The sequence below is a fragment of the Pteropus alecto genome, unplaced genomic scaffold (assembly GCF_000325575.1).
Source record: "Pteropus alecto unplaced genomic scaffold, ASM32557v1 scaffold98, whole genome shotgun sequence".
In the NCBI taxonomy this organism is placed as follows: domain Eukaryota; kingdom Metazoa; phylum Chordata; class Mammalia; order Chiroptera; family Pteropodidae; genus Pteropus; species Pteropus alecto.
Genome location: NW_006443570.1, coordinates 14,037,817 through 14,048,818, shown reverse-complemented (window position 1 = coordinate 14,048,818; position 11,002 = coordinate 14,037,817). Strand labels below are relative to the sequence as shown.

General features: G+C 38.3%; 1 protein-coding gene across 6 annotated transcripts in view; it reads right to left on the bottom strand.

Moving 5' to 3' along the window:
* Positions 1-2,026: 2,026 nt before the first annotated feature.
* The window catches only part of GGNBP2 (gametogenetin binding protein 2), a 30,174-nt gene continuing 21,198 nt past the window's right edge, over positions 2,027-11,002 (bottom strand). For 4 of the 6 annotated variants that reach the window (XM_015599243.1, XM_015599244.1, XM_015599239.1 and 1 more), the window contains 6 exons: positions 9,908-10,102; positions 7,923-8,070; positions 7,450-7,575; positions 7,217-7,365; positions 3,701-3,949; positions 2,027-2,674 (listed from right to left, as the gene is read on the bottom strand). In XM_015599243.1, the coding sequence (XP_015454729.1) occupies positions 2,471-2,674; positions 3,701-3,949; positions 7,217-7,365; positions 7,450-7,575; positions 7,923-8,070; positions 9,908-10,102 (1,071 nt within the window). In that variant the 3' untranslated portion in view covers positions 2,027-2,470. The remainder of the gene's footprint in view (positions 2,675-3,700; positions 3,950-7,216; positions 7,366-7,449; positions 7,576-7,922; positions 8,071-9,907; positions 10,103-11,002) is intronic. The other 2 variants (XM_015599241.2, XM_015599242.2) reach the window with 2 other exon arrangements.

The window sequence follows — 11,002 nt, the reverse complement described above, 5'->3', positions numbered from 1 at the left end:
CTCGGCCCCGCTCCTTCCGGCTCCGCCCCGCCCCGCCCCGCCCCCGGCGCGGGGAACTGTCTTTCAGCAGCGCCGGCAGGTGTGGGAGGGTCATGGAAGCTTGTGGGCCTTGTGGTCCTGCTTCCCTGGTGAGCTCTATCCTCTTGGGGCGGGGAAAACGGGGTTCAGCGGGGTATTGCTCCAGGCCCGAGGATGCACGTACTCTTGCCTCTAAGTAGCCCTTACCTCTTCCTGACCCCTAAGGCCAGGAAGAGAAATTAAGGGCACTTAAGGTGACTCCAACGTCCTCCTAAACCAGAGGGTGGATGATAGGAAGGATTCAGCCTAGAGAAAACGGCCTGCCTCAGCCATCAACTCTGGGTGACCTTGGGAGGGGCTCTCAACTCTACTAACCTAGAACTGATAGTTAAAAATGGAAACACCACAAGTACTTGTATATTGGGGAATTCTATCCCAATGGCCTGTCTCCAAGAGTCCTAGACCCTCTCACTCTCATTAGAGCAATATCATGATGAATTCCAATGATGAAAGCATTAGATAACGTTGAGCCCTGACTATGCGACAGGTACTTTTAAGCACTTTAAATATATTAACTAATATATGCACAACAGCCCTATGAAATACCTATTAATTCATTTTATAGATGACTATACTAAGGGGTGAAAGCATGGTTTAGACCTCTGTCCAGTTTCAGACCACAAGATGTGTTCCTCATCTGCCTTCACTCCACTCTCCCTTTTGTCTCTTCCTGGGTTATGGGGCTTGCTCACTTTGCTCTCTGATCACTTAGGATATACTTCATCGAAGCACTGAAACCTGCCTCACTTCTGCATTCCTAACATAGCCATCCTTCCAAAGAAAAACCATCTCTGCATTAACCACTGGAATTGCTCCACTGAAAGCAATGAAATAAGCAGCGAATGGGGCTGGCTTATTTATTCAACAAGGATTCCTGTGTTTGGCCCCAAAGGCAGAGTAAAACAAAACAAAACCAGCCCTTGCTTTTAGGGATCTCCAGAGAAAACTTGACTGCAACAGGTAGTGGAGAGGTGACTGGGCCCAGAGCCAAGGGCTGTGGGAGGCCCTTATTCATTTTTTCTGGATTCCAGGATGAAAGCCAACAAGGGTCAGAGAGGAATCATGACTCATTTCGCCTCTGCCCCAAACCCTATACACTTAGATTTGAAAAGACAACTCTTCTGGCCAGGGGGTAGATCAAAGAAATGCCACCAACTATAAAAAAAAATTAAATCTCACTAAGCTTCTGTTGTTCCCACACTTGAAATCTGATGAGAAATCTGATTAAGCTGTGGAAAGCCCACAAAACTCACTCTATCTGCACAGAGAATACTGACTGTCCTGCAATCTGTCTGCTGCCCACCAAGTATTTAATCAACATGCAGACACAAAGCTCTAAACACATATGTTTATTGAACTATTGACTCAACCTTTTAAATGGCAGCCAAATGCTACTCCTGGGGGAATCTCTCCTTCAGTAACTCACAGACAGCTTGTGAAAGCAGTAAAGTGTAATGCCATAGTGACTTTATTGGAAACCAGATAAGGAATATGCACTTACACAGACCAAAATGTGGTTAGCTCTCAGTGCAGCCTTCTGATCCCAGTTCTACCCACTGAGCAATTACTTATCAGACAACCCTTGCTTGAAATTCTGCCAGGTTTTGTTTTCATTCTTCTAATTCAACATGAACCTCTAAATTTAAGGTGCTTTGTGTTATGCAGCAGGGAACTTTCAATAATAGCAATTAGGTCTCATGGGAATGTAAGATGCTAGCCAGTATTTAAAGGTATCACAGTAAATTTATTCTAGCCAAACAGAAGACTGGAAATTGCTTTTCTCGGTTGTCAATTCTGATCAAGGTTAAGAATTTTGTCTTCAACGATCTGTATCTCTATCCTCATTTGCTCTTCATCCTCTCTAACATCAATACTGGCCAAGTACCAAGTCCACAAGTGGCAAATATTAAAACACTGCCACACATTAAGTAGAAACATGTACACCAAATTTTACTATGCATATTAATAAATATTCTTTATTTTAAATTTTGCACATTGCGCTTTAACATTACATCCAAACATTTCGCAGGTGGATGTCTACTTTGTAAAACCATATATTCAGCTCATTGTCATTTCTGTACAGAAGTATAAGTACAACATTACTTTTGCCACTAAGTTGCTTTAGTAAGTCTCACAGGAAGAGAAACATTTAATGAAAAGAGATGGCTTAAATCATATGGCAGGCCTGCGCAGCCACGCAACTAAAGACACAAGCCTGAAGGAAGAACAAACTAATGAGGTTACCTCCACCGTCTCCCAAAACAAGAAAGAATCACATTGATTTAAGATAAAATTTTGCCGTAAGTCACTAAATTAAGAGGTTTTTTTTTGAAAGAGAAGGCGCAGTAGTCATCTTGAGTGTTTCATTGAAAGACAGAGCTATTTTATTTATTTAATTTGCTCCAGCCGTTGTCAACCAGCCACTACACATGGGCCTCTTGTGATCATTTAAGCGGCAGTATTTATTAAATTTCTCCTTCAGATGCTGTCGGTATTGTTCTCTATTGCTGTAGAAAGACTGGTTATTAGCCATAAATGACTGTATTTCATCTTGTGAGATAAAGATTTCCTCATCTGAAGTACATTCAGACTCATCCTGCAAATTAAAGCAATAGTTAAGACTATGACTTACATTAAGAATGCAAAATGTTTTGCTGATGGAGGACACCTAAAGATTAGTCTAGCTTTTTAGTTTCAATTCAGTCACATAAAGTGTTTAATGTCATTCTGTCTTGGAAAGTACTAAGTACAAACTCAACTTAGTTTGAAACTCTGGATCTATAATTTGTCCTAGATCTATGAGCCCAGCTGACTACCAACATACCTTTTGCCTTAAAAATGACTAATTAGAGATGGTTACAGTAATCACCAAATTTTAAATGACCAGACTTATCTCTAGCTGGTCCTATATTGAAACTTTTATCTCTACAAATTAAGTAAAATGTAACCTTTTCTTAACTTATGAAATAAGTTATACGACAATACCATTAAACTTTATAACCATGTAAAAAAGAAAAAACAAGTATTCTAAAGGATTTGGCTCCATTAGGATCCTAATTACTACAGAAAAGACACCATCCTTCTCCTTCCTTCCCCCTCATTCAAGCCTTACACAAACTCTGAACTGGGACACTTGGAATCAGGTATAATTCATCTCAAGTATCAAGAATTGAAATCAACTATAAAAGGTTTTCCAAGTTCAGTTATGCTTTTATCTTATATGATACCTAAAGGAAGAAACCTAGAAAGTAGGCTCTGGTTCAGAATCTATATTATTTCTTGGTCTAGAAGGGTGGCTATTATAAATTGCTACTATAAAAGCAGTTTGCTTACAATAACCTTCCTCTTCAAGGAGGCCAACTCCTGGACATAATGCTAACTCAACCCCCATCTCCCAACTAGTCTCCTTGAGACAAAGGAGGACAGGGAAATGTGTTCCAAAGGAGGTGTATAAACCACTAGTAGAAGAGAAATGAAGTCACCAAAAACCAATGAAATACTGCCCCTATCTTCTTAAAAGCCTTCCCCTACTCCCAACTTTGAACCCTCAAAAATCCATCCCCTCCCACATCTACCCCATGAACAATTGGTTATCCATAGTAAGACATTATGGCTTACTTACAAGGAGTTCAACTAAGCTCTTGGCACCTTTTCCGGAATCAGGACCAAATGTTGTTTCTGTAGGTTCTGCAAACTGTGGTACATTTTTCCTATGCTCAAACCAAGGCAGTGGCTGCCCACCCTTTTCAGAGCTGCAACAGCTTTCAGGATGAACATCTTTGGTCTTGTCGCGGTGAAACACTGTGTGCACGGTATTTCCTGAGGTCTCTCGACTACCTGGATCTGTAATACAGCTTCCAAGCTTTTGAATCTGAAACCACAGCAAAGGATGTCCCGGTAAAAAGGCAGGGAATAATAGCAATTATTCTTTAAAGAAAACAAATGCCCAGAGAGTATATTACATTTTTTAAAAGAATACTGGATAAAAGCAGCAGCTGAAATTCACTAGACACTAACTACATATCAGACGCTATGCTAACCCATATAATCTCATTTCATCTTCATAGAACCAAATCTGATAGGGACCTTTATCTCCATTTTACAGATAGGAAAACTAAGATCAGGCAAACTGCTCAAGATTACATAGCTAATACATTTAAAAGGATTATGAAAAAATTAATTGGATTTATGACTCATATGGATTGTTGGACGAATGACATTAGACAAACATATGCAACCCCCTGCCACAAAGATGAGCAACCAATAAAAATGCATAAGGTACTCGTTCTAAAAAAGAATTCTAGCAGCTAAGTTGCACACTTGCCAAGGAAAACAGGTTGTTCTCCCCTCACAACAAAAGCTTAAGAATTCCAAGTTATGAGAGACTGCTCAAGACGGCGTAAAAGGTAGAAGCTGTGTACACCTCCTCTCGCCACCACACCAAAATTATAACAAAACTACAGAGCAACCAGCACACAGAGTTGCCTGAGGTCTGGCTGAACAGAAGCCCTACAACTAGGGATAAAAATAAGAAGTCATCTCAAACTGGGAGGAGGGGTGGAGACAGGAAAGGGCGTGGTCCCACAACCAAGTGTGGTGATCAAGAATCGGGAGGGTTATTTTGAATGCAGAGTCCTCCCCCCCACCAGAGGAGTGAGGGGTCCTGGCCCCACATTGGGATCCCCAGTCCAGGGTGCCAGCACTGAGAAGAGAAGTCCCCATAACCCCTGGCTATGAAAACCAGCCGAGGCTGCAGCTGAGTGAGATGGAGGGCTGCAGGAGTTGCAGGCATTCCTCTTAAAAGAACCCGTTCCCAGACTTACTTGCTGATGGACTCACTCACTCTGAGCTCCAGCACTGGGGCACCTGCTCGAGGAGTGCCAGGGACATATCAGGAGACACTGAGTGTCAGGCTTCAGGGCAAGGGCTGGAGGGGCAGCTTTCTCCCGGACAGAAGCGCTGACAGTATCCACTGCTCCTCTGTTGAGCCTTCCCCCTCCCAGAATGCAGACACAGGCACTGCCATATCTGAGTTATCAACCTGAATAACACGGGTTGCTCTGCGAAGGTGATTCCCTGAGATTCCACCTCTCCCAACTCATGGGCCCTCCCAAGCCACTTCCAGCAGTTTATTCCATACAAATGGCCTTATCTTGACTCTTGCTGTGGACTTTCCTAAAATCTCTGAAAGGCTCACAACATCCAAAGCAGCAGCACCTGGCCTCAGTGTGCCCTGTACCTCTTGCTGAACAGCCCCATGCCCCACACTAGTTGGCCTTGGTTTCTGGCTTGGCCTCTCAAGGCACCTATAAGCTCAGCATGGATGGCAGCCATCAATGGACTGCTTGATGACTCTTAACAGGGGGCCCTGAAGTGCACAGGCTGCAGGTGAACTTGGCCTGCAGCTGTACCCCTCCCAGGACTGTGCCACTGGGCCCCAAAGGACATCTACTACACAAAACCACTCTACTAAGACTGAGAGACTTAGGAGCCTTATCTAATACATAGAAACAGATACAGGGAGGCAACCAAAATGGAGAGACAAAGAAGCATGTCCTACACAAAAGAACAGAATATAGCTCCAGAAAAAGAACTCGACAAAATGGAGACAGACAATCTACCAGATGCAGAGTTCAAAACACTGGTTATAGGATACTCAATGAACTCAGGGGAAGAGCAGATGAACTCAGTGAGAACTTAAACAAAGAGATAGAAAACATAAAAATGGAGATGAAAAACATAAGTAGGAACCAGTCAGAAATGAAGAATGCAATAGCTGAAATGAAGAGTGCATTAGAGGAAATGAACAGAGTGGATGAAGCGGAGGACTGAATCACTGATACAGAGGATGGGGTAGCAGAGGACACCTAATCAGAAGAGCAACAACAACAAAAAAAGAAGCCAAAAAAATTAAGATAGTTTAAGGAGCCTCTGGGACAAAATCAAGAGTAACAACATTCATATCATAGGGGTACCAGAAGGAGATGAGAGAGGCAAGAAATTAAAAACTCACTTGAAGAAATAATGATGGAAAACTTCCCTAACCTGGAAAAAGAAACAGACATACAAGCCCAGGAAGTGGAGAAAGTCCCAAAGAAGATGAACCCAAAGAGGTCCACGCCAAGACACATCATAATTAAAATGCCAAACATTAAATACAAAGAGAGAATCTTAAATGCAGCAAGAGAAAAGCAATTAGTTACCTACAAGGGAGTTCCTCCAAGACTGACAGCCAATTTCTCAACAGAAAGTTTGCAGGCCAGAATGAAAACCCAGGACCTACAACCAAAATTACTCTACCCAGCTTGAAGTAAAAATTATTTACTTCAAGACCAAGAACCAACCGAAAAGCAAGTTTGGACCTACAGCCAAAATAATTCTACCCATTTAGAATTGAGGGACAGATAAAGAGCTTCCCAGACAAGAAAAAGCTAAAGGAGTTAGTTCATCACCACCAAGCTAGTCTTACACGAAATGCTAGAGGGACTTCTTTAAGAAAAAAATATGTATCAAAAATATGAATAAAGAATGACTACATATTATCAATAAGTATTTCCAACGAAAAAGAATTAAATGCTCCAATCAAAAGACAGGGTAGCTGAATAGATAAGAAAACAAGACCCTTACAGAGGCTGTCTATAAGAGACTCACTTCAGATTAAAAGACACACACCAACGGAAAGTAAAGGAAGGAAAAAGATATTTCATGATGGACCTAGAGGGTGTTATGCTGAGTGGCCTAAGTCAGATAAAGACAAATGCCATATGATTTCACAGACATGTGGAATCTAAGGAACAAAACAAACAAACAAAACAGAAACTCATAGACAGAACATTTTGAGGGTTACCAGATGGGTGGGGGGGGGAGTTTGGGGGATCAGTGAAAAAGGGAGAAGGAATTAAGAAGGACAAATTAGTAGTTACAAAATAGTCATGGAGATAATAAAGTACAGCATAAGGAATAAAGTTATTGTAATAATTACATACAGTATCAGAGGAGTACCAGATTTACTGGGATGACCACTTTTTGAGTTATATTGGTATCTAATCACTATGTTGTACATCTGAAATTAACATAATATTGTATGCCAACTATAATGGAAAAATTTTTTAAAAGGATTGTAAGTTATGACACTTACATGTTCATCACATTTCAACATCTTGCTTTTCTTTTTCTTCTTTTTATTTTTTCCTTTGGTGTTGTTCTCTTCAGAATTTGCCCAACATTCAACACAACTATCGCCATCATCCTCTTTGTCTTCACAATGATGAACACAGGAATCATCACCTGCAGAAATATCAATAATCCCTTACTTATTTGCTCAAATCAGCCATGTAGCAGAAATAATTGAGAAGCTTAATCTGAACCTACCGTGTTCATCATGATTACAAATGCCTTCAGTGCAGGCAACATCCGAACCCTCCCGAGAACCTGTTTCACTCCCTTCCATGCTAGATGAATATCCACAATCACTACCATTACAGTGTGGAGATAAGCCTGAGAATAAATTAGGTGACAGTTACAATTAACAAGCCAATAAATATATTAAGACAAAGAATAAACCAACTTGAGGACCACAGAAAAATTTCAAAATTGGTGGCTTATAGAAAGTAGAAAGTAAATTAATAATGAAAATGATTTTTTTGTTTTTATCAAATACTCACAAATCAAATGCTAACAACTCAAATATCTTAAGAAAAAAAATATTAAGCATCTGACTATATGATTTTCTTAGTGTTATAAAGCAATTCCTAAATTCTAGGTTATACCATCTCTAAAAGCTCATACATTTAAGAGAATAAATAAACTCAAGAGTTAATTTTTAAAAGAAACTGTTTACTTACCCTTCTTTATTTTAGGGGACCCCAAAAGATTGCCACTGCTAGGACAGGTACATGATGTATTTTCGTTGGTAACAATTACTTCTACACAACCATTACCATCTTCAGTGCTGCCACAGGCTTTGCAGCTATTTTCTATGAAGTCTGTTTCCTTTAAGGATCAATATTAACAGTTTTAAAAAGCTTTACGTCCATAATGACTACATTTTAATTTCCTTAATATTAACCAATTAGGAGTTGAGGTTAATAAAAAAAACTATTCTCATGAAAAATTATTTACTTCAAGACCAGGAACCAACCAAAAAGCAAGTTAGGAGTTAATGATATCAGGTAAATCTAAGATAATAGTTCTCAAGGGGTGATTTGCTGACCCCATGGGTTCTCTAGATCAAAAATATTTTCATCTGAATACTAATACTAATACATAATGCCTTCTTCACTGTATTGACACTGACAGAGATGGTACAAAAGCAATAGTGAAAAAAGTTCCTGGGCTTTAGCACAAATCAAGGCAGTGGCAACCAAAGTGTACTAATTGTGACTATAATTTTCATTTGTCAAACACTCTCAGTAGATAGATAATCATTTCACTTATAAATGTCTTTGAAGCAGTAAAAATATTAATTTTATCAAATATCAACCCATGTGTAGATGTCTTTTTAATAGTCGATGTGACGAATGGGAAGTATGCTTAAAGCACTTTTGCTGCATACCAAAGTACAATGATTGTCTCAAGGAAGAGTACCAGAGCAATTGTCTGAGCTGCAAGTTGAACTAGCTGTTTTTTTCCTGAAACATAAATTTCACTTGAAAGAATGAATGAAAGACAAACTATGGCTATTCAAACTTGGATATTTAAAAGATATTTTCTCAAAAAATGAAGCCAGTCCATCACTCCAAGGAAAACAAGGGACAGAATCTGTTGTCAATGATATTTGAATTTTCAAACTACAATCAGAATTTTGAAAACTTGCATATACAAGCACAATGAACATGAAGCTTCCCAATACTTAAAAGACCTTTCTGATGAGATCAATAGTGGTTTTAATGTGATTGATTATCTGATAATGTCAGTATCTGGGAAGATACTCAGTGAACCAGTATCTTTCAAACAATCAATGCTTTACATTACAAAATCATGTCTGAGTAAAAGATCTATGGTAAAGTATAACACAGACCAATGGATTTTAATTCAACAGAGTATGAAAGGCCATTGATAAGGTGTCAGGTTCCACACTGTAACTAATCTTTAAGAAACTACCATTTGTTGAGTTGTAATACCAAAGAAGAATATCCACAACTATCTGAAAAGTTTTATGTTAAAGCATTCCCCCCTTTTCCTACCACATATATATATGTATCTTTGTGAGACTTTCTTCATATGCTTCAACCAAGCAACACAGGGAAACAGACTGAATGCAGAAGCAGATATGAGAATCCACCTCATTCCTTTTAAGTCAAATATTAAAGATTTGCAAAAGTATAAAATAATGCCGCCCTTCTCACTTTTTCTTTTGAGAAGTTATTTTTCAAAAAATGTTATTCATGTTAACATATAATGAGGTTATTATTTTTAGAAGAATTAATAATTTAAATTTTCTCCATTTAAATTCTAATACAATAAATGTTGATAAGTATAATCCACATAAACAAAAGCTCACAGGAACCTTAATTTTTAAGAATGCAAAGGGGTCCCTGAGACCAAAAAGTTAAGAACTACTTGAAGTCATGCATGGAGTTAACTTTCCACATTTGGACTTGGATCTAACAGTATTCTAAGGTCAGGTAAAAAGATAACTATCCAATATTGTCTTTATAAAACAAACACATGACATTAAAAATTGGGGCTTATACAGATTATAGTAACAAAAAAAGCCAATTTACAGGCTGTAGTAGCTCATATTCTGAAAAAGTATAGTAAAAATGCCAAAATCTAGCAAAAAACAATACTACATATTCATGAGCCAATCAATATTAAGGAATACTACCTTCTCTTGGCTTACTTCCTTTTCATCTGCTGTTTGTAAGGGAGTAGGAATATCACATACACATTTATTTTTTCGTCTATTCTTCCGTTTTTGGCGTTTCTTTTCTTGCTTGAGTTCTCTTACTCGTTCCTCCTCTGAAAATTCTTCACAAAGTTGTTCCAATCGGCTAATACCTTGTACTTTTTCCACAGTCATCTATTACAAAAACAAAGTTGAGACTGAATATGGGTTGAAACTCTATTTTCCAGGAAAATTCTCATTTGTTAATTTTAAATGAACTGATATTTCATGCTGCAATTTTGCCAGGTAGTCCCTAAAAAGGATCTCAACATTTAATACCTTAAATGATAACAGTCTTCAAATCTACCCAGGAAGTGAATATACAACTAATCCCTATGGGAAAGGTAAACATACATACTCCTATTCTAAACCAGCAATATTCTAATTTCAAATTTCAGAATTTTAGCAAGTAAACATTCATTCATTTTTTCATACAATGAAACTTTAACCTCATTAGATGATCTAGTCTCCGAAGACACAAACATACAAAGAGAAAAGAAAAAATCTATTCAGTAGGAACTAGTACAAATCTCTTCAGACTTTCTAGAACAATGCTTAAAGTTCATGATGGGTCTGTAGCTTTCATATCATTCTCAAAAGGGACTGATGAACCAGTTAAAGAGTTACAATCATGCCCCAGAATATAACAAAATATTCACTAGCCAAAAATTTATGTCTACAGGGTATAATTGGGGGAAAAAAAAAAAAAAAAAGGTTACCAAATCACAAGCACTAAACTCAACACCTGCATTATAAAGAGGCTTCAGTGTGCTTATAAAAAGTAGTTCTTACACATCATGGCATTTCGACAGCATTTACTTCATATTATTGTACATCAGTGGACAAACTGGGACTAATGTTTGCTAATTTTGTTGCTTATTTTAGGGCTGCTTTTAACTTTTCATTAGTTATGTTTCACAGCAGCATCTTCTTAAATAATCAACTTTAGTTTTCTACTCTGAAAAAGTCTAAAAAGCTAAGGCTGGCAGAAACACAGGACTAAAAAAACAAAGAAAAATCCACACACTTCTAAAT